General features: G+C 37.2%; 1 protein-coding gene across 6 annotated transcripts in view; it reads right to left on the bottom strand.

Moving 5' to 3' along the window:
* DENND1A (DENN domain containing 1A) overlaps nucleotides 1-25348 on the bottom strand; it is a 189734-nt gene that overhangs the window by 45201 nt on the left and 119185 nt on the right. For all 6 annotated transcript variants that reach the window (XM_057408991.1, XM_057408993.1, XM_057408995.1 and 3 more), the window contains exon 13: nucleotides 25018-25143. In XM_057408991.1, the coding sequence (XP_057264974.1) occupies nucleotides 25018-25143 (126 nt within the window). The remainder of the gene's footprint in view (nucleotides 1-25017; nucleotides 25144-25348) is intronic.

Raw genomic sequence — 25348 nt, 5'->3', positions numbered from 1 at the left:
TTTAGACAATGCTAAAACTTATGCCATAGAAGATATACACAATTTCTTCTGCATTATCATGGTCAGCCTGTGGTTCAGGGTAATGAATTTTGTGCTTCTGTATGCATGCCTTTAAACCATGTAGGTGCTCTTTCGAAGCCTCTCTAATAAACACACAAGCCATTAGAGCTGCTCTGTAAACCAGCCACAAAATGAAAAAAGATGGGTTGAATTTAAAGGTGCAGAACAAGATGACAATCTGACAGTCTACAAGCTGTAAGCCTGATGTCAGTATCTGTGCAGCAACCCCCAAATACACCACAAGAACAGACATGCAAGAGATTCATGTATCACTGGTTTATTACTACCTAGATGTTGCAAATAACCACATCCTTTACTGAAATTGGTTATGTTGCAAATGACAAAGTAAAGCCTGTAGCGATATCCTACGAATCATCATCCTTAATTCCATCCAGAATTGTAATGAAACTAAGATAGGAGAATGATCCTACTGATCTGGATATATATGTCAATGTCAGGCACAACAGCAACCAAAGGCAAGCAACTGCTCTGCAGACCTTTCAGGAATTGCGATTACAATGTCAAGGAAAGATTAGCTCATCACAGCTGAAGAAGGATCATCAGTCAGCCAGCAGGATTCCATAAAGAAAACCTGAAAATGGTGACAGACACCTGATAGGACATTGGCTCATTCGTTTGCAATTGCAACGACAAATAACCTCCCCATAACTGGTACATACATTCAGCACAGGAAAGCTCTCTGCATCTGCCTCAGTCATAATGGAATAAAGAAAGCATAGATCAAATACTCTGCATTAAGCAAATGATACCACAGCTTTATTAGCATTTCAAGATTCTGCTCAGGAACAAAGAAATCATGTGCTCAGAGATTTGACCACACTTCTTCTAAGGTAAACTAAATTAAAACTGTTCAAAAAGAGACTATCAGTTCAGATAAATTATTATTGCTAAGTGTAATCTTGAAAAGCATTTAAAAGCCATGTTATTTATCAATGCAGACTGCACTGTCCAGACACTGTCTCATGTAGATGCCCATTTTTACTACCAATTTCAGACCTTTTTTTCACATTCCTCGCTAGCTTATAAAACCTCTGGTAGAGAGACAACAAGAGTGAATATCCTTACCATGGTTTTATAATAGTTACAGGCTATATACTTTTTATATCGTTTACAGTATCCAACAGTGGGTCATTTCTCTTAATTCTCAACCCTTGCAGCTGCTGGAGAACTGGAATTTCTGACAGCTGTCATTCTTCTGCATGTGATCTGATAACTCCTTTAATAAGTTGTTACAATATCATTGGAGGAGAAATAAAAGGGAGAAAGGCGACTGTGAGTCAGTCAAATTGCTGACATCAATCATAACACTTAGTCACATCAACATCCCCTTCAAAATGTCATGTGTTGAAATTGAGCTGCTACCTGTGCTGTGGATGGCAGGTACAGGCACACCCAGCAAGCTGTATGCACCAGCAGAGGCATCACCCTTATAAGAGCCTGGAGCTTGCTTTCCCAAAACATTCCCTGACAGACAACTCACAGGAGGTGAGACAAACCGTACAGTGCACAAATTAACTTATACAATGTGCTTCCCAAACTCCTAACCTGGACAGGACTAGACAGTCACAGCAATTTAAACACACAACTTTAAATGGGAAATTATAATGTCCACATGTTCAAACTTCATCAAAAACTTAAAACACTGTAATGAGAACTCTGCGGCTAGTGCTTCTTCTAGAAGCCAAGTAATACATGTATTATTGTAATGCAATGCATCATTAAACTGCAATCAATTCTACAACATCCAAACTGCCTTCAAATCAAAAACTTTAGGTGTGTTAAAATTACCATGAAACTTTTTGGGGAAAAAAATAAAGAATAAAATTTATTTGCATTAAAACATTGTAAGAAAAGCAGCTCAGACACTGATAGATTCACTGGAAGTCCAACACCACCCCTTTTACACATGGTTTCAGACAGTTACACCCAACACCATTACAGGATCTGACACACTTTGCACAAAACCGACTTCAAATAAAAGATGAAACTAACAAAAAACGTATAACTGGGAAAAAAATCTATGTCACATATCAACTTTTTTGCTCCTCCTTTCAAACCCTTTTAGATTATTAGGATACCTGACATTCTCATGTTAGAACAAGTAAATAATACATAGTCATATTCACAAGTAGCAAAACTACTTTACAGTAACAGAGCAAACCACCTTTCAGAGTGTTCATATAGCTAATTCAAGCCACTGTCTGCCCTGACATCCAAATCACCAGCACCAGCCAGTCTTTTCTATCCCTAAGCTTCATGTCTCTGGAACTCCAGCCACAAACCTGGAAGACAAAGTGCAAAGAAGCCAGCAAGAAAAGAGATTTCCCTCCATGCCCCCCAGCCAGCATTTAGGGTTGGGGGGAAGGGGGATAAGAAAAAATATCACCATTTCACAGATCAAGAATAGAGGCATGAAAATAATAAGTAACTTGTACACGGTCACAAAAGTCTCTGGCAGAGCCAGGGAAAAGAACCGAAATTTCTTTAATCCCTGTTCAGTACCTTAAATAGGAGGCTATTCTTCCTCTTCCTACTTGATATTGTGTCAATGCATGAGTGTAGGTGTTGAAAGACTAACAAAAGAAAAGTAATAGTATGGTATTATGAGCTGAGAAACCTAATCTTTATCAGATACAGCAAATCTCTATGATGCTGCCTGCACTAGGAACTCTCTCTTTGTCCTGAATATGCTTTAAATTACTGGTATAATGTGTACTGTATATTGTTCCACTCTTATATTTATTCCACAAAAACCCCTGTGGCCTGCATGCGATTTTATCATTAGCTGGCAAGGTAATTTCAGGGCCTAGTTCTGCAATCATTCCATGAGCAATACTCCCATTGAAGCTGGTATGTTCTGCATGCAAAGCAGCTACCAATTCAGGCTCCCTATAATAAAGCAGCCTTTTCCTACTTTAGCTATTGTAGAACGTTAGTGACAATACAAAAAAAAGGAGAAAAAAATTACAGTGCAATTCTTTATACGAGTTATTTTATACTATGACAAAATAGAGAAGTGTGCTTGGAAACACAATCTACACAAAGTATTTTCTACGAGATAGATGACTTTAATAAGATAAAGCTTTTTCTTTTTGTTTCATTTATTAAAACTCAAGAATATTTTGCTAAAATATGGAAAAATAAATGTCTGCAACAATGATAAATGATTGGCCAAGATTTAGAAATGACCAATAGGCCTGAAAGTCACAAATGTTAGTATTTTGCTTTGGTTTGATTTCTTAGATGCATGTAAAAAGCCAAAACTCATCTAAATCAATGAAGCTTTCAGGATTCACCCAAGTACGTTGAAAATATGGGTTTGTGCAAGCACATTGAATAAACCAGCGATTTTCAAAATCCAAATATTTTAATATGCTATTTAAATGCTAATATAGATGTAGAAGGAGAATAAAATATTTTTAGCTTCACTAAAGACACGTGAAAGAAGCTTTAGTCATAAACGTAGGTCATAAAACCCCACTCTCTCAGCTAAGTAACAAAGCCCCCATCTCTGTAAATAAAATAGATATAATGAAATTAAACTAAGTTTTCACAGAGTTAGAGACATCCAGTCTCTGGTAGATACACTAATGCACAGCATACAAGATAACATGATATGCAATGCCACCTCCATATAGTATCTGCAAAGGAAATGCTATTACTATGCTAGTACTCACTGAGGTTTGATTTGTCATCATGTTATGCCACTTGGTAATTTGGTGTGGAAGCCTCAACTAGTGTCATGAACAAACCCAGCCAGAAAAAGTCACTTTAGAGAAAGGATTTATCATGTCCCCTGAGAGAGGTAATCCAAGGCACTGGATTAGGGACACTGGAAAAAAAAGTTTCATTCCTTTCCGCTCGAGTCATGTAACAGTCTCTGGGGAAGCCTAAGTGGTCAAGGATTAATATAAAAATGCATATGCACATCTGCTTGCTATGGTTATTTATCACAGATGTGAGATTATAAATCAGTAACATATATCATTAGACTCTTAAAGACACAACAGGATCCACTCCTGGGAACAACTAGAACTTGCCACACCAAACACACTTGCCTCTACACTGTTCATACAGAGCTTTAGTATATTGTATGTATGCCCAAGCAACTTCTGGGAAAGAACTAAGAAATCAAGTCCACAACTGCTCAGGATACTTCTCACAGATGGAAAGAAGCAAACTAAAGCATTCCCCTTTTACAATAAATAAGAACTCTTCATTCTCCTTTCACTTTTAGGAAAAGGCTCAGATTTTACCACATGAGGAGGCAAGACACAGAAAAAGCCACATTAGTATAACCACAAAACCTGTGCTACTTTTCCATTACTTTTCATGGAGCTGCTCGACCACTGGCACTAAAGGAAGCCCTTTGCCCCATCTCACAACAGATAGAGGATACCGCCATATTAGATGGTGTTAGTTTTTATAAGTCGGGTTTGGTTTTACTTCTCCAAGCTCTTCTCTACATTTCACTCCTTGCAGTTTCTATTCAAACCCTTGAAAAAAAAGAAACAAGGTAAAGAAATCCTGCTTCTGGGAGGCTGAGAATGCTATGTCTTGCAAGCATCTATTGCAAGACATGTAATCTGCCTCAGTCCTCCAATTCCTTCCTGGTATAGTCACAAAAAGAAAGTTGCATCCAGTGTTAGGATGCAAAAAAACCCTAGATTTTTCCTTTCAACACTTCCCCACAGGTTTTGCTCAATCCATGATGAAACAACCAAAGGGAATTTGCTCTGCATTCCTACAAACCCAGAGCTCACACACACTGAAGCCGAGCTTTGCAGCAAGTGCAATTATTTAGTGTTTGGCCACATGACTCCTCCTGACTCCCATTACATCAGCGACACATTTTTGACATGGAAACCATGCAAAATTTCTGAACTCTTCTGGGCGGGGAAGGGGGGGAAATGCCATCTAATTAGACCACATGTGCAGGGAAGCATCTGGCTCAGAGCGCAGCAGTTTACACAGTTCCTTGAGTTGTCGTGGAGACAAGCACATAACCCGCTCGGAGCTGCAACTCTGGGGCACGGACCCAGATGCACTTCTAACGTATTCTGACAGAGAGCAGATGGGCAGGTATTCGCTGGGCCAACAACACCAACGCTGCTCCCCTCCAGACCCACATGCCCTCAATGATAATTTTTATCTTGTAAAAGTCCTTCTGGAGCCTCAGGCTCTGCCACCCAGGAAACAGAACCACACCTGCCAAGGTTTCAATCAGAAGAGTCCACAGACTTCAATTCCATTGATGGAATAGTTAGGAGCAGCACTAACAATTGACAAAACGTTATCCAAATGTTTGAAAAAATCACTAATTTTGATGCTTTATCTTGGCATTCAATACAAACTGCAGTCACGGAAAATACACATGAATTTCTCTGATTTACATAGCACACTACTACACCTTGGATGGTGAGGCTTGATGTTGTCTTAACTATTAATAAAGTGAAACAAACTTTGCTCTACATATTCTCAAGAACTGCTAATAATGATGTCTATTATCTCCGTTACCTCACAGCTTTGAGACCCTAATTTCAGTTTCTTCATACTCTTTCAATTGTATGAATATACTTTCTGTTCCAACTTCCTACTAAACTGTACTAATTTAGCCCACATCAGCTCAGCATTTTGCTAAGAACATCTTTAAGGGAAAGTTGGCTAAAACTAACAATATCTCAACTTTGGCAGAAAAGCCCTGTCACTCTGCACAGGCACTGAACTCACCTTGCAGGAGGCACACAATCGTCTATTCATTTTAGAAGATGAATTTCCAGGAAAAGAACTTTCTTGGCTCAAACTCCCTCAGAAAGAACCATAACTTGTGGCTACAGTTGCCTGCAAACTTGGAGCACCCTATAGTGCCAGATTTTCTCTCCAATTGCTTCACGTGCTGGAATGCCAAGCTGGAAGCTGAGAAAGCTAAGGTAAGTATGAAAGCAGTAAAAGGAAACACTTCCCCCTGCTCACTTCATCTTGAAGGAAGCTCAGCACCCCATGGGCCTGGATCACATTCTTTCTGGTGCCAGAGATAGATGACATCTGATGCCATCTTGGATGACAGATATTTTCACAGTAGACATTTCCTGCTGGAAAGTCAAGCAAGCTAGCTACTCTGGTAAAAGTTACTAAATAACCTAAGTATCTGAACAGAGAAATTAAGATTTTGAACTCTACCCATGAAAAACTAGCGTAAGCACTGACATAGACGCTTGCTCTAAAGGGCACAATCAGTTTGTGCACACAGAAATATTTCAATAGCTCCTTTAGCATTAACACAAATAAACAACAAAACCAACACAATGTTATCAGATTTCAATAAATTTAAACACTAGGCTGTAGTATTTACCAATACTTGCTGCAGCTGAGAATGACACCAGAACACTTAATTAGCTCACCTACATTGATTACTACACAAGGATTTGTCCATATTTCAATTTTAGCAGTACAAAATTACATTGTTCCAAATGCAAAAGTTGCTCATTTAAAGAATGTAATTTGCCTAACAGTGTTCTTAGTTCTGGAAATGCATTACTTGACATTCAACAGCAATTTCAACTCATTTTTCAGGGTTAAACAAAATACTCGGGAACTTCAGAAACAATTTTGTGACATACAACCCTCCTACCCCTATAAAACACACCCAACTTGTTTAAGCATATAATTCTCAAGTGCTTATAGGCTTATACCCTATAAATACTTAAAAACTGTTCCTAAGGTGCTAAAGAGTTAACACGTTGTACTGTGGTCACTGGAAGTAAGCACAATTTCAGCTAAGCAATATTGCTGTCAGAGACACAACGCTTTGCAGGTGTGGGCAATAATTAAAGGTTTCAGCACATCTACCTGGGTGAAGTATTTTTGCCTTCTATTCCAAGGAGGAAGCCCTCTCTGTGGAGAGCAGAAGAGCTCATTAATGAGGCTAATTAGGTGTAAAGGGGGTAGAGTCTGGCATCAGCTGCAGCTTATAGTAGCTAATGATTAAGCTCTGTAATCTCTACCCCAGAACAGCAGATGATTGTGTTCCTCAGTGACTGATGTTGCTAAGAAAATTTCCAGCACCTGAGTACCTGACCAAATACTTTTTGGTGAGGCTAAAAATTCCCTTAACCCTCCAAATACCAGGCACTGGAGTCACTTCACTCGTCAATTTTCTAACAATGGATACCCAAAGGGATTTGAGCATGGCATGAGGTCTGTAATGTGATTTACTTCAGAACTGGGAAAAACAAAATCAATGCCATCAACAGTGCACGGAAAGGAAGGCGAACAAATAAGGGCTGGTGGAGCAACATGCAAGAATACAGATATGAGCCTGAAAAACAGTGATCACATATACCTCCTCCTAAAGGTTTGAGAGTTCTCCTTGTAATTTCTTTGCATACAGTAGTGAGGATAGTTACAATACCACAGGGATGAAAGCCTTGTTAATAAATATGTAAAATAAGGATTTCATTGTACTCATCTAATTTGAAATGAGAAAAAGGACATAATTTCCATGGAGAGAGAATACATGAAAGCAGAGCTCAGTCTGGAACTTGTTTTGTAAAATGAATTGCAAGAATGGCAAACTATTCCAGCACCTCACCATGGATTTTTGAGTTGATCAGGCAGACAAACCCTTTACAGGCAAGCTGCCACTGTCCTTTCTGTCTTCAACCGAAGCTGCAGATGAATCTAAACATTTCTGATTCACAATTCAAATTCAAAAAGAAATAGAGTATTTTTCTGCTGCAATTAGTTTACTGCCTGATGGTATGGCCTGTAGTGTATCCTTGAGTTACTTGTTAATGAACACTAAAGCAAAACCTCTCAAGCATCTTGGTTGTAACAGTGGAGCTTTTAAAATTGGTGCACTTTAAAAGATGCCTTCTCATACCAACCAGGAAACTAAGCTGCAATTTTGTACAGCTCACCAGATTGCAAATATGATTAAATGAACACATTCCTTATTGTCACTGGAATGAAAACACATCTCAGTTTCCTCTGTTTTTGTTTACTAACTAATATTTAAGGATTAAGAAGAAAAATGCCTTTCTAAACCAGAAAGATGAACAAGCGCCACTGAGGTAATAAAGGCTCAAGTGTATTTAATACAAACTCCCTTGTCTCCATGTTACCTGTGAACTTCAAGACAAACAGATTAAATAACATGAGCCACTGAGAGGTGGCTCTTGTTACAATCGGGGATATGGATGCATGCATCAGGATAAACCACGCTGGTAATCCAAGAGTTCTCCTAACATGAACAGGAAAAAATCTCCAATAATAACTAGCACCTTCTCTTACAACACAGAAGTCAGGAGAATTGGATGAAAAAAAAACGTTCTGTAGCCATCTTCATGATAATTTTCATAATTTTGCAGATATATCTGGATGTTTGGGAAAGACCAGGAAGGTAGAAAGCTTGAATGTTATCTCTCCCCTTCGACTCTATCAGACCGAGGCCTTCATCTCAAGAAATTTACTGAGTCTGCTCTTGCTTGTGTCTTAAATAAATCCTCTCCCAAGTACCCCTCCAATCTTCCCCCAAACCAATACAAACTTCCTCAATACCATTTGATAAAGTGCTTGGCAGGATTACTACCTAGCCTACATAGAATAGAATTGACTCCAAGATTTGGCACTATTTCTGCATTGTTTCAATGTTCCTGACAAGTGCTCCATTGTTTCTTAGCCATGTACACACTTCATTTCAGTAATTAGCTGTCAGAGCAGGCCCAACAGCAACTTGGTATTGTCTGCTCAAATCGTATTAATGAAATGCAATCCACTCAAACGTCCTGAATGTGTATCTGTAATTGTGTTAAATAGAGAGGCTGGGGACATCAGCAAACTTCAACTCCTAACAGGGCATTATGATTAAGCACATTAATTCATTATTTCTTAGGGATTTGACAAGCAATTAATATTACAGGACTGACGATCCAACAATATTATTTTTTTAAAAGCATAAAAAGTGACTTTTCAGACTGTGGGATATCAAAGTAAAATGTGTGGGTAACATTTGTGAGTACAACACCCTTAAAGGCAGAAAAGCAAGAACTGAGGTTGCAGCACTGCAAACGCAGGGTTTGTATTTAAAGATTCAGCATCTGTATGTTGAAACCTAAACACAGAATACCCAGTGTTACACTGAGCATAAATAAAATTAAGTGAAAGCCAAGATCTTGATCAAATACATCAGTTTTTAAGAATTCTTATATGACCATTGGAATAAATATTCCCAAAGACAACAAAGTGCAACTGATTACTTCTGGCTGTAAACTGATACTTGTCAATCAAGTCACTACACCATGTTCTTCATTTTCTGTTCCATGCTCTCTGTCACCAAAGAACAGAATTTGGACAAAGTGAAAAACAAGAAGAACACATCAGGGAAATATCCTGTGGGTATAATAGTCTTTGGAAAACTTTCATGTCACTTATGACTGCAAAACTGCTATTGTAATTTAATTAAAATTGAGCACAATAAGATATGGCAAGATAACGGATGGGAAATGTAGCTGTAGGGCAGAACGAGGATATCGAGAACTCTTATTTTGGGTTATATTTGGCAACTATTCTTGAGATTTCTGAAAAACATCTTAATTATAATGATCTACAGAAATTCACGGAAAAGAACAGCACCGCATTTCAGTTATCTCAAGATCTGTAACATATGCCAAATAAAGATTTTTAGGACTCTGGGACTATCGAGTCCTTACTTTTATTCAAATTCACACCTGCATCAAACAACACACTTTTTCAATTAAAAGTTGAAACCTGAAGTATTTGTGACTTATCTGTAAATAAAATTTATTTCCTCACACAGGTAGAAATCTTTTAAGTATCATCTACCTCCATAGGTGAAGGTAATAATCAAATCCAGCATCTGAAGCAAAAGTAGTCAAAAGCCTTGGGAATGGCTTTAACTTAGGGGAAATCAATAGCCCTTAGTTGGAGACAGCTTCTTTGCTCACCTTGGAAACTCATTTTAAGAGAGCGGGAATGCAATTTATTCAACATGTAAAGAAGAACACATGATTAAGTGACATTTGGAAAAGCACACACACTCCAAACATCAGCTTAAAACTCCCAGGAGGCAAAATATGTATGTTTTTAAAATTCTGATCAAGAAATCCTCCCCATTAACTGGAAAGCCATGCTCCAAACCAGTATGTATGTACAGTTTCATAGATACATTCGGGAAACAGTTACATACCTGTTACAACTAAAAATTGTTTATCTTAAGCATGAACATCCTTGACTAGATTCAGCTTTTGTACCAAGTAATTTAACTGTAAACACCACTTGCTGATCAATGCTGGGCTGGTGCTTTAATTACAGGTACATGAACAAAGCATGAACAACACAGCCCAGCAGCATAACTCACTATTATTCAACAGAGACTATGCCTTATCTCACAGGATTCTACTACCACAGACACAGCAGCCATTTGACATTTTTCAAATTCCAGGTAAGAAATTAAGAGAAATGACAGCATTCCCATTCTTTGACTGCCTTCAAGTGCGAAGTAGAAAACGTTGTTGCATGTAAGAAGAAAGCACCTTTAGATAAAAGTGTTCTTTATTCTTCATACATTTTTAGTGGAGAATATGTAATAAATTATTATATTAGTTGACAAATGGGGGATGAACTTTACCTATACAAGTACAGACGGATCCTGAAGAAAGGCAGGCTAACCACCTTTGTAATCCTTACAAATTGCTTTCATTTTCATCATTAATCCTCTCTAAGAAAAAATGTTCCAGAGATACAGATTTTAACTACTGCTTGGAGAGCTTCACCAAAAATAATTCTTTGATATATCTTTCCTTTCACTGAACAGCAGGAGTAAGCAATGTACATATATCATTTACAGCTTTTAAAGCGCATTCAGAGCAAAACCATGCAACCTCCATTTCCACATTGCTTTTAAGAATCTAGGGTAAGTTACTATCTCTGAGTAATAATTCACACCAAGTAGGATACTTGAAGAGAATAACCTCAATACCAAGTTTAACACTTTTAGTACCAACAACATGTATGTATGTATATTTAAAGCATGTTACTCCCATGAGAACTGCTGTAAAATTTATATAATAAATCACAAAACTAAATACTGCACCAGAAATTATTCAAAAGAGAGCTACTCCTGGACACAAAAGTATCCTTTAAGGAGTTAAAATGTCCTTAACTACAAGTCAAGTTGAAACTTATTTAATTAGGTTCTGTATTTGAAAAAAAAAAAATGAAATAAATTCTTTCATTAACTAAACCAAACTCCCTTAAAGGCAACAATATGTTCCCTCTCTGTCAGGACAGAGCGCAATGAAATCTTTATTTTAATTGGGGTTAGCTAAGGGGCCATTTGGCTTCAGATGCTTTGTTTATCAGCCCTAAGCTTTACAGCTTAGCCAGTACTCGAAATATTTTATTATAGAATGATTTCATTAAAAAAAAATTAAATAAAATAGTCTTCCAAGTAGTTCTATATAGAGATAATTTTAAATGTACATTTTGAAAATTGGAAGCCAAAGTCAAAGGTATCTCAAAAGAACACACTGATTTCCTTTGGCATTATTGTGACACAGGTCTCCTTTAGAAATGCTCTGTTCTAATGGTTTCTGCATCACGCCCTTCCCTAAGCAACCCAGCAAAGATGCAAGGGTAGAACAATGGATCTCTCCATGGTGATGGCTACGGTGAAGCAACCAAACACACCTCATTTTTGTACTCTGTCACCACCATGGTCCCTTTGTTGTGGACACCATTTCAGAACCCTTCACACTGTGCAGATTTCCATTTCACAACTAAGGGGTGCTGCAGGAATCAAGGAAGACTCTCTGCCATGCATGAGAACTCATACAAACCTTCCGTAAGGATAAAAATCATGCTTTATCTAAAACTCATTCAAGGGCTCAGCTTACTTCCCATTTTTTTTTCTGAATAGCTCTGAATTTTCATAGGAAAACCTTGGAGTCTTAGACCTAAAAATCTTACAGTTGATAAATTCAATTTTAAAACAAAGAAAATGAATTCTTATTCAATACATGACACCTTTTTCCTGTAATAAACTAATTTACAATTATCTTCAGTAATATGAGTAGTGAAAATTTTATGGAAAACAGCTACCATGCGAATGGGCTGTGAACAGGAACTCGACAAAAACACAGTCCCAGTTTATTCCAAACTGCAGCTAAAATTAATGAAATAATCCAGAATAACTTCCTACTTTATTGTGAAAATCAAGCTGTGACTGGATTTTTGATTTGTTCCTTATTAAACCTCCAGGCCCTGGGAGTGCTCCTAAAGCTACAATAAAATTAAAAAAAAAAGGAAGGAAACTCCAAACCTAATTTCCACAAATGAAATATACACCATAATGGTATTTTCATATTCTCTTCTCCTGTGAAATCACTAAAATTTCATCTATCAGATATTTTCCTTGTGTGGGTTTTTTTTCGGTTGTGGGTTCGGGGTTTTTTCCCCCAAAAATTTACCAAAACTATTTCATACAATTTCAAGTTGTCTTCTGGAGGATAATGGCATTATGTAGCTAACAGTTTACCCATGTTACACAACACAGCAGACTACTTTTGTTATTTCAGATATCAAAACTCTGCCAACAGTATTTTATTAAGTCCTGGTTAAGTCTGTGGCTTTATTTTGAAAAATAACTTACTCTCTTTTCTTTTGTTTTCAGAAATAAAAGCATTGCAGCTGAATCTAAAAGAATAAAGCTTAATTCAAACAAAACATTGAGTTTTCTGCTTCCTGGTTTTGCCACCTTAAATACAACAATTTCAAACTAAAGGTAGTCTTCTTTTATATATATATATATATATTTTTTTTTTTAAATTTTTTTTTTTCTCTAGATGTCTTTTTGCACATCTCATCTGTACTGTTCCCTTGTGAGAACTACAATAAAATGAGCTGCTTCTGCAACTTCCCAGCAGGTATTTTGATTTGAAAATAATCACAGTTTTCTCTACAATCTTTATACAATTTATGTCTGGATGATCTAACAAATAAGTAAAAGACTTAAAATCAACATCAATGCATACACTTTTCTCTAACAATACAAACTAATTGTATATCTCTAAACGAGAAAAATGTTTATTAAAAAAAAATCTAGTGAATATACCAACTATTGAGTTCAAAGCAAAGACACCACATGTGTCTAAATAAATATCAAGGAAGTGTCAGAGGTAAATGAGGAGAGACCAGGTGAAGTGTATGTGATGTGTTAATTGTATTCAAAAAAAATAATAGAGCAAGACAGAGAAGCTGAACGTCCAATTATCATAATGGGATCTACTTCACAACACATTTTCCAACTTGAAAGAGACATTTTAAACCATAGGAATTCTGCGCAGAATACCTCCAGCTGTGTTCTGCATAAATCTTGCACGCTGTACATACACAGTTTATTTAAATACCAAGTCAAGTTATGACTTACAAAATGCATATTTCAGTCACAATACAGTATCTGTCACTACCAAAAGCTGCTACTCAGTGAATGAAAAGAACAGAGAACAATGAATTAAATTAGGGAAAGATAAAAAAAGACAGAATGTTTTCATTTGATGTTTTACTAGACTGAAGTAATGTGTGTTTTAAAGAACAACACATTTATCCAGAATTTATCTTTCACTGATGCTCTGCCCATACAAAATCAACATACTTGGATAAAAAGTTGCCCAATTTTCTGATGATATGCAAGAGGCAAACTGGAAAAGGGGCATAGTCCCCTTGCCATTTTCCCTTTCCAGAAAACAAAAATAGCAAGTACAAGCTGGATCCCCCCATGCTCCCCAGGACTGAAGAATGGAGCTGGCATACTACTGAAGCTACATTCACACATGATTTCGCTAAGCCTGGGGGCAGTATAAGGATATCTCAATGTGAGACTGAAGAGAAGGACAACTCTGAAGGAGAGCAGGTCTCCTGTGCTGCCTGCCATGGGAAGCAATCAAACTGAACTGTCACTTCTGTCACACATACAAGCGGCTCATTGTGCCTTTAGCCCTATAGCATTTCAGGCTTTCATTGCAGGAGCTCTATCACCTATCTGTGCAAATCGTTGCAAGTAATTTTGATTTCCTGCTTTTCACTTTACTCTTTTTATGCTGTAAGATTACAAATTCTATGGTCCAATTCATACACAATCTCTGATGTACATGGGGAAAGACCAGAGTGGAATGATTGTTCTATTTGTTCTTAACCTGCTTAAATACTCTTAATGTTTAGCATTATTTCATCAAGACATGCTAATGCCATCTACTTCAAAATCCAAACACCAAAATCTCTTCTACCATGCTCCTTCAAGGGAAGTCACACTTTCCGTGCAATTGTACAGCTGCTCATACTAGTGAGAGTGTGAACTTTGCTCTTTCCTTACCTGCCTGAACAATCTTTTGGGGAAGGGGCTTTAGCGTTTTGTTTTTGTTTTTGTTTTTTTTTTATGGGGAGGGGTGGTGCTGTTTTGGGGTTTATTTCCTAATGCCAAATGCAACTTACAACTCATTTAAGAAACACACAGGCACTGAGTGCCTTACACAGAAGCTGAATTCAGCAGTCATATTATTTTATGGTTGGTGTTTGTTTACTTGCTTCATTGTTCTCTTCTAAGTCCCCTGCGCTTTATTAGTTCAGGAAATATCTTCAACTTTTCCTGCCTGGTGGCATTTGCACACTGCTTCATTGCTTGCCGAGACTGTGAGCTCTCAATTATAAGCAAAGTATCAGGAGCACACACAATGAAAACACAGGCAAAAGCCAGGCTAAAATACACAAAAAGAGGCTTCAAACAAATTGAGAAGAAACAAAACCATGTGTATAAAATAGCACTTAAAAAAAAACACAAAACAACCAGAGAATCAGGTGTGAAAGGCACAGACAAATAATTTGTCAGTTGAATGTACAAATCTATCCACAGTAAAGCTGTGGTATCACAGAGCTGCTCCTCACTGTACAACCTTTCCTGGTAATAGGAAGATTTAGAGGCTTTTGAACAAAGCTACTTTTATTTCTGCAGCACCAACACAGAAGACAACAAGTGACCCCATCCAGTCTAATGGTTGCGACAGAGGCTGCAAAGTCACTTCTACAGTGAAACACTAGATACTCTCTTCAGCTTGCTCATGAATTCCAACAAACTGACACAGCACAAACACTTAAATGTCAGCATGAAGCAGGTAAACATTAATAATCTCCAAAGGAGTGCTATGAACATCAGCATTATGAGAAGCACATTTGAAGGAACTCAGTGCTTCATCCATTACTGCTGTTAGTACAACAAGAGATGCAGACAATCCGATCCCTCACTTTGGGCAATGTGTCTAGACTGAAGTACAAATTCATGCCCATGCTGGGTTTGGGGTTTTGGGGGAGGGGTTGTTAGTTTGGTTAGTTTTGGGTGTTGGAGGTTTTTCCACTTTAACACATATGAGGGGCAGGAAAGTTTGACTCCTTCATGGCAGAAATACCATATTCAGCAGAGGCTCATGCTAACTTTGTCAAAAAGTATTTTTTATTACCTTTCCCTCAGAATCTTAATTTCCCTCCCTAGCATGGCACACAGAATTATACAACACAGTATCTTGTAACAGTTTGGAAATTACAAAACAATTCTATTTACTACATAACAGACTGCTATAAGAGATTAAAGAGAATGTCTTTTTGGTTTCATTAACATATGTGAATCTCAACAGACTTAGATGTAAAATATTAAATGCATTTTGAAGAACAGTAAATGCCTGTTAGAAAAAGAGCCATTTTTAAGGTTTACAACAGCAAAAGCAAAAGCAAAAACTTGGCTGTAGCAACAGTAATGCTCAGAGACAAAACACAGCACCAGTATTGAAATGAAAACAAAAACCACACAGAAAACAAACAGAACTGTCTCTCCTCAATAAATCTTTTTCAGTCAGGGATTTTGAATTCTGGGTGGTTTGTCTTCTAGAACACTTCCCCTGAAGGGTAAAACCTAACAATAGCTACAGGTAGCTTCTCAGTGAACTTGTCAAAAACTAGGGTCTTCAAAATGCCACAAAACACATAATCTTCGCTAGAAAAAAAGAGTCTAAAGTTTCAGTTCTAGGATATAGAGAAATCCGATTTATCTCTATTTTTATCATACAAACATGAGGTTTTACACACTGAAACTGTCAGCGTCACTGTCATTGTCTACTCCTATCTGGTAGTAAAGTGATCAGGATGAAATTTAGAAACTACCGTCATTTAGGCATTACTAGACCGTCTATATAGGCATATCTTTGAGAGTGAACAGCACTTTGAAGAGGAAAAGAGTAAAGATGGGTGAGAAAGTTTCTATTACGTATACATTAGCACTGATTTTACAAGGAATATAACAAAATTGCAAGTAAACAAAAAAGCTCTATTTAATACATGCTTCTGCTCACTGTTTCCCTTACAGTTTGGTGGTGGTTTTGTTGTTTTTTTTAAATAAGTTTATACACACCCAACACAAGCATTAGCAATCTTCTTTTTTTCTATATATGGCCAAACACTCCTAAACCCCTAAACTATGGAGACAGCTCTGGTGAAAGGCAAGATTTCATCTGTACATACTGTATACCTTTAAAATATACATGCAGAAATAAAAAGCTATGCAAAAGCTGGCTATGTAGAGGAAGCAACTGGGATGTGGTAATTACTGGGAGTTGGAAACAACTATTTACTCTTCCACCGAGTAACTTAAAAAAAATAATTCACCATGGCAACAATCATACTTCACAGCACATAAAGCACTGAATGCTGCAAAGCCTTTTCAAAATGAATTATGCGCCGGTATGTAAGAGGCACTTTTTTATGTTACTGCACACATATTTCAACAAAATTTCCTTTTGGACTCAACTGGCATTTGCTTTTTTACTCTGTACCACACACCATCTACTCCTCCGACTTCTGTCCTACTCAGATCTCAATTGTTGAAAGAAATTATAGTGTTAAGTCTGGGCAAGAGATTGATATAAAATAATTAATACAGTGGCCTTATGTCATACTATCACACTGCTGTTAAATGTCCCCTGAGAAACGTATCACTTTGTGTTACTGGAATCATGGTATTACTTATGAATCCGTAAAGGCAAAAAGAAGTTAATAGTCTAAAAACCTAAACCAAAAAGTAAACTGTCCTCTTAAAACACTTTGAAACTCCCACTGTTGTTGGAGACCTAAATATCTCTGGGACTAATCTTAACTTTACCTTCCTTGGCCATGAATTTAAACAGACATACAGAGTAACAGCTTTTTTATAAAGCACACACAGTCCTTAGACAGCAAATACAATGCCAGAACAACATTAATACTTTAGTTCATTATGATTAGCTACAGCAGCCTGGATAATAAGAACCCATTCAGAGCTCATATGAGGAACAACTCTACCAAGATCGATGAGATGTTAAACATAATACCCTGGGATAGTAGGAAATTGCAACTGTTAAAAGTGCATTTGTGAAAAAATATTTACTTTTGTAGAAGTAAGGTACCAATTCAGTGGTTGCATCAGGGTACTGATACCAAGAATAAGCAACAGCTGTTAAGGCAGGTTCTCTAGTAAGAGGTTACAACAAATACATGAAATTACAACACTACTTTTTAATGGATACTTGTTAAGCTGTGTCCTATCCAGAATGCAGGTGATGCCTTTTAAAAATTACTTTAAACTGCAAAGTTGCATCTCATTTCCTAAAAAATTTTGAGAAACTTTTACATCTCATTTGAAAGTGATCCTATGTCTCAAGGTTAAAATTCAGAATAAATTAACCAGAAACATTAACGTTTCTAGAGTTCAGCTGTATCTCAGCAGCACGGAATGATCAAGCACATGGAAAGATCCAAACAGTTATACTGATAATACAGGGGCCCAGGTTCTGAGGAAGGAACTCGTAACAGGGATGGAATCAAAACTAATACCTACTAACAATACATAAGGCAGCAGCTAATCTTACATATATTGCACTGTAGGAGCTTTACATCAATACAATGTTGGAAAAAAAGAACTGGAGAGCATCCTCATGCTTCCTTCTACAGACAGAGTGCTGCTGTTGGTACTTGATGTAAGTGGGATCAGGTAGGCAGCGCCCTGCAGGCACCACAGGGAGGACACACACGCCAGCTGAGCCTGGACTAGGGTGCAGTGGTCAGCACTGGACACACAGCAGCAGACACACGGCTGCAGCATGGATAATCAAACAAGTGCTGTCTTTACTAGGATGGATAATAGAAAGCCAGAAGAGAACAGGGGTATAAAGGAGCTCTCCAGTAATGTCTCTACACTCCTGCACAAACAAGCCTATAGCATATTACACTATTTTCTTCAGTTGAATTGAATGTTATGTTGAAAAAGAAATCTTAACTTTAAATTTCCTGCTACCTATAATGGCTTTTTTCCCCACTGTTGCTTGAATTGCAAAAAAAAATTGTATTAGTTACAGTTATGAAAACTGGTAGTATGTTGTCGTCTCTAGAATGCAAATATAAATGATCAGGCTTTGCCAGGAAAACAGCACTCAGGCAGCAGTGTATACACATAAACCCATATATGCATATGTCCAGTGTAGTTCAGCTATAGCACTTTGAAAACTGGAATATGATACATATTCCAGATACATAAGTTTCTATAAAGAAAGCATATTAAGATTAGACAATGCTTGTAATGTCTTAAGCACATTGTTCTCCACTTCACAATTTAGCAAGTAACTTCACCAATGAAAGCACATAAAAAATGTGGAAGTAGAAAAGTACGCGGACTGCCTCTGAGATTTTTATTCATAAATGGACGCATCTAAGGAAGATTTTGGTTAAATTTAAACCAAAGCAATTCAGAATTATTAAAGTTAATCAGAAATTACCCAGTCATACGACCAATGGTTGCTCAGGCTAATAAACCTGATTAAGATTGAATAACCAGCCATGAAGGCATAAAGAAATTAACTGCTGCTTCATTGAAGAGATTCCCTTATTGTAAGTAATTCCCAATGCATTCCAGTTAGCACTGGTAACTATTTATGATTCCAGTTCAATCTGAAAGATGTAGGTTATGTTGGAATTTTCACACTCTGCAACATTTACTAAAAGTACCACAATCACTGCAGTACCTGTAACCTTAAATGGTTCTGTTTTGTTATTAGCATCTTACAAGCTTCAGTAAGCTCCCAACTACTATTCCATATATTTTAAATATCATTGAAAACCAGCAGATGTTTTAAACCACAACAACATATTTCCTCAGTTTGAGATAGATATAGATACCTTAATTCTTGTGGTAAACATCACAAAACAGAACACCACTATTTCCAGGGAATCTGCAGTGACCATTACTGGCCATGCCTTTCCAGCACTGAAAGCAATGTTTGATTAAAATATAAAAAAATCCTCAATAAAGTATTGAGGATCCTCAATAAACTAATAAGATGCTAAAATAGTTAGATTTTTTTCCTGGTTTTGTTTGTATTTTGACATTAATTTCAAAACATCCTCACAAACAATTTAATTAAACTTTTAATACCATCACAGCTCCCTTCGCCCTCTCCTCCCTGGCTATTTGGAGACTTACTTTGTTTAGAAACAGTGCAAAATCTGCTGCTTAACAAGTAACCAACAACACCCCCTCAGCAATGCACAGGGATCACAGCCCTGTTCTTACTTCATTCCAATTCATTCAGAGAGAGAAAAGGCCTCTCAAGGAAAGCAAAGCAAAGAAGAATTTTGCTGGGCAGCCCCCAGAAGTTAGTATGAGCCAAATAATCAGGAAAATAGTTCTTGCTACAAGTAATGCAACTGTATTAATTGTTCATCTTCTCAGAGACATTGCCACAAATCAGAGACTTTGTTACCGCAGACTAGCACATACCAGAAATACTCACACGTACTGCAAGTGTATAAATCCAGTATCAAATACAAACTTTCAAATACCTAGCACAATTCACAATCCACTAACACCAGGTTTACATAGATTTTATAAATGAGAGAAAGGTCTAGCTTTAGTTAACATGACAATGCACACAAGAAACCATCTTACAAAGAACGCAGAGCTCATCATCTTCATACCTAGATTAATAAATTCATATAACTAATTCAGCCTTTTAAAAACAAACCAGGACATCTTGATTCAAATCGAAACAAATGCCAGAATCTCATGCACAGACATGTCTCTTCAGTAGTGCATTAGAATTAAAACGGGCTCCTTCTGCTCACACTGCAGTACATACACCTCTCACCTCAGTATACCATGTACACCGTGATGTGAAAGAGACACCAAATTTTACAGTGCCTGCATACAAGTTATCAAGGCAAACTAGCAAAGTTAAAGTGAAAACTGCCTGCAGAGGCACTCAGATACTGACAGCTTTTCTGGTTAAGAATGTTAAAATTACTCCCCCTTAATTATCTGTACAAAAACCAGGAGCACTGCAAAAGCAAAATAAGCGCAATAATTTTCGCCTTCTGGTATAGCAATGAAATACAGATAAAATGAACCAAAATGTGGAAACAGAAATATTTGTTCAGAATCTACAGCTTTTAAAGCGAAGTGCAAATAAAACAGCTTTTCAAATCTGTCAGGCTACAAAGTGTTGTATTAAGCACAGGCAAAACTCACTGGAGTGATCACACACCCAGAGAACAGACAAAACTTGTCATTTGAGAACACTACATCAAATCTGGAGCACACTGTGAAGCTACCCAGCTTGGTGAAGAAGCACCCACGGGGCTTAGCCTAACTGTACCAGCACCAACTCTATCACCACTGTTGTATCTTTCCCTACATGCCACTGCATTCAGTCAGCATACACCCTGAGCGTACCTTTACTCACAGGTGTTAGGATGTTTGTTTCTTAACAAAGATTGCTCTTAAAAACACCACCGATAAAATGTTGTCTCTAACCACTAGGTGTCAGCAGAAGAAAGTGCACAGCCAACGTCTTTGATGCAGGAAACTTTCCCCTGTTACCAGTATATACACAACTATTAAGTGCTACAAACCACCTTTACAAACACAGTAATTAAACAGCTATTTCTGTTGAAGATTACCTACTTAAATATTTAGAAGATAAAAACATTCCTTCTGCAAACAGCAAAAAATCAAATTAAGGAAAAAGTGATTCAAGTGAACAAAATGCTCACACTAGCGTCACTGTCAGAAACTTAGGTAATATTCATGAAGGTAACAGTCTGCCTCAGTACAGCCAAGTAAATACACTGCTTCTAAACATGTTTTACCGTACTTACTAACAAGAGGACAGTGGAGACTGTAAGTACATCACATGCAACAGATACTCTTCCACACTTAAAATCTGGCTTTAACACAACTACAGAAAACAAATATACAGTAGGAAACATAACTGAACCTCATTACCTAAATCTTATGATTAGACTTGCAAACTGCAGTAGCTGGATACGTCTTTACAGGCAAAAGTTCTAGTTACTGAAAGCTTCAAAGTTTATGGCAACACTAACTCATGCACTGTTGGTTTATTGGTTCATACATACATAAAATATATTTGTATCTTTAAAATAAAAGCTTATGAACAGAGTAGGAGCTCTTATTATGCTGAAGTATAATGTGAATTTAAAGTCTGCTCTGTGACACATTCTGAGCCTACAGAGAATAATGAAAAATAGTTTCACACCATTTATCCCAAAAAGTCAACTTGTACTAGATGAGATGGACTATGAAATTAAATTGTCTTATTGAGACAAAAAGTATGAAAGGAGGAAAAGCTGCTGCTGCTTTTAATTTATTTCCTAATTATAAATGATTTTAAATGAACAGTCAGATTTTTCAAATTATGGGACATCAAATGCAAAGAACCACATTCATGTCTGGTGTTGCTTATGCCACGTGTTGCTTGCCACACATGAGGGTGGCAAGAGAAAAATCACAATGGAGGCATTTGAAAATATGTACTGTTCTTAGAATATATTTTCTTTTTGGGTTTCTATTTGTCTCGGACACACCGAAATGAATTTACTTGCAACTGTTACACCAGTAACAGTTTCAAACTATTTTCTCCAAGACATTAAAATTTTAAAGCAAATTATGACAACCACTGTGGGCTGTGGATTGTGATACATCAGTGGAGAACAATCAAAGAGCTGCTGCATACATTTTAATACCCTTCCACTATTCAACAAGAACTCCCATCACTCCATATCTATACATGAAGATGTGTATCATGACCACTCCGAGTACCTGTTAGTGTGTGATTCACAAACCCAGCAAACTGAGCTCATCAGCTGACAGGAAATAACAATGAACAGAATTGCTGTATAGAAGATGGAACTGCACGAGAGTACACAAGACTATTTCAAGTGCAGCATTTGAAGTGCAGCACAAGAGAGAAACACAGGGATTTAAATTACAAGGTGCCTTTACTAATTGCCAGTTACAATACTCTGTTATTAAATTAAAATCCCATTCTCTTTTCTGAAGCTAGCAATACATTTCCTAATTTGTTTTACTCATTACACACTATTGTTTGGAGTTTTGCTGCATCTTCTTAAGAGCAGGTTTTCCAAGGGTACTGAACTAGTTTTTAAGTGCGATGTTCCTAGCACTAACACCAGTCCCTTGGCAACAGCATTTATTGTTGGTATATTCTAAACTGGAAGTGAGGTATAAAGTAGTTGTATGACCTGTCCAATACCTCACAGGATGTCTGTGGTAAAACTGGAAACAGAATGCTAGTCATTTCACTCTGACACGTTTAGCACATGAAACACTTGCAAATTTTCTTTATCTAAATCTTAATATAGAAATGTATAATCAGAAATTGAATTAATTTAATGTATAGAAGGACTTGGCAAAGAAAGCCCTGAAAATTTCCGCTTCCTATTAAAATTGGATTTAATGACATATTTGTGCAATTACGTTTACAAGTCTTCTTGATGGAATGATAAGCAAAACAATTTCTTTTGCTTCCTCAGGACTGCTGTCCCTCAAAGTTGCACTTTCCAGGGGTGTGCCATTGTCAACTGATTTTGAATGTTCATCTTTAACATTCAGCCTTCAAAATACCAGATGGTATTTCCAGAAAAGCAACTTAAATTTTTATTTTTCTTCACAAATCCCTTAACTAGTTAATCTCACACACACATTCAGGCAAAGCATACACCAATATTCCCAGAGTTGCCTGGCAACTAGTGGGAGGAGCATGGGAGAACAAGGAAGCCTGCATGGATGAAGGGAAGTCAGTATCTCCCCAGCACAGATAAAGGAGGCTTACAGCCAGAGTGCCTTGCTAGTTTAATTTTTGTTATTTATATGTACAACATTTTAAACACCTCCCATTATTATACCTTAGATGCTTTAAAAACCCAATACTTAGACCCAGACAATCACAGACAAGTCAAAACAATTTATTTTTAATACAGACACAACACATGGATTCCCCCAGTAAGCTATGGAAGGACTCATGCTGACTTCAAAAGTCATTTCTGAACCCTGAATATGAATTGCTGGAATGATGCTTATTTGATGGTGATAACTAGACTGCTTAAAATTCAGAGTAAGCTATTTTTTCCTTCTGGTTGTAAAAATAACAACACAAACTATAGTACTGAAGAGACTTTAGTTACTGAAACACCCTCAACCTTAAGAAGAAACACTATGATTGTAGTCCAACTGTTTTTTTCCCCTTTAACACCATGATTAAAATTAGATATATTATTTGTCTGCTAGCAGATTTCTTCATTAATCTTCACAGAGCAGGAGAATGCAAAATACAACACCTCAACTAGTAAGCCTTCATTTTCACTCCACTCATTTAGCCTCCCCCCTTACACTCAGAACTCAGCTTCTCCCAGGGGTACTGAAACTCTCCATTGCTACCAGCAATGTTCCATTCTGCCTCCCAATGCTTGCAGATGAAAGAATGTATTAAGACAAAAGTATGTTTTGTCCTTGACAGAGATCTTCTCGTTAAGCAGCCACAGGTCTTAAACAACAGTACTCCAAATCAGCATTTGTGGTGCACACATTTTAGTTCACCTGCTTCTGGAACAGGGATACTAGGATGTTCTGGAAATATTTTGTGGATTGCTCTGTAATTAGTACTTTTCATCCGTCATATATCTGGGACATATCTCATGACTTACACCTGAATATTCGTCATACTATTGACCCAGTCTCTGACTATCAGCAAAAGATACACACTTTAAAAGGAACCCACAAAGTACACAACAGTAAAAGCAGAGTGTCACAAAACATGTGGAAATACATCAAATTTGTCTGCACTGATTCGTATCAAAGTCCATGAAGCTACTTGCAGTAAGCCAGGAACAGATGCCTCACTAGAAGCAATAAAACATATGATGAAGTACAGAAAAAACCTTCCCTTCTCAGATGGCACCTAATCGTTGCAAAACAGAAATCAGCTCTGAAACAAAACCAAGAGATTGAATTTTCCTAACAGATCATTTATCGTCAACAGTTACAACTCCAGACATTCTTCATATTTCTGTAAAAGCATAATTTCTTTACTACTTATGTTCTTAAACTTCATGATTCCATAAATTTGCACATATCACAGTTAAGCATAAATAGTGTAAAAAGTATCTTATTAACTTTAAAATAATACAGCAAATACCCAGGTTTTGCAGAGAGAGGAAACTTTGTCCATTCTGCACTAGTCTCCTATGATCACTAATTTACACACTTATCATCTCTTGTCTAACTTAGCTGTCTTCAAACCCAAGCAACACCAACACCTTTCCATAGTCGTTTTCTCCCTGCACGATTGATCATGCTTGCTACACCTCTTTCTGGTTTGGAAAGTGGAACACTGTTTTCACTACTACTCAGCCAGACAGCCACAGTGCTGGCCTTAGTAAAAGCAGGCTATACTACACTTTGAAACCTTGTTAGTTTCCCCACTATAGCTGCAGATTTACATATCTTATGCTTACTGAGTTCTTACTTACAGGTTCAATTTTCAGGGCATTTCTGTAGCTCCCAAAGAAAGATGCTTGTGCTTTGAGAAATGCTCTCGCAACACCATCTCCAGTGGTTGTAGAGACTTTCTTCAATCTGCTCTTCAGTGCAGAAACCTGAAATCACACAAGAAGACCAGATCACGCTCTTATCAAAACCAAAGCTTGACACACTGGGGCACTGCTAAATGAAAAATGTGCTAACCACAGCAGCAGTTATGACAAAAAGTGACATGGTGAATTCAGAGTTGAATTTTTCAGTTCTAAAAGCATTACTTTTTAAGCTCTTTTGCTTCTCTAAGGTATGGTTGGATTCTATTCA

This window comes from Pezoporus wallicus, unplaced genomic scaffold, assembly GCF_028554395.1.
Source record: "Pezoporus wallicus isolate ANWC-B61680 ecotype Strahan unplaced genomic scaffold, APGP_CSIRO_Pwel_v1 contig_8341, whole genome shotgun sequence".
In the NCBI taxonomy this organism is placed as follows: Eukaryota; Metazoa; Chordata; class Aves; order Psittaciformes; family Psittacidae; genus Pezoporus; species Pezoporus wallicus.
Note: the sequence above shows the minus strand (reverse complement) of the source record. Positions and strands in the feature narration are given on the sequence as shown.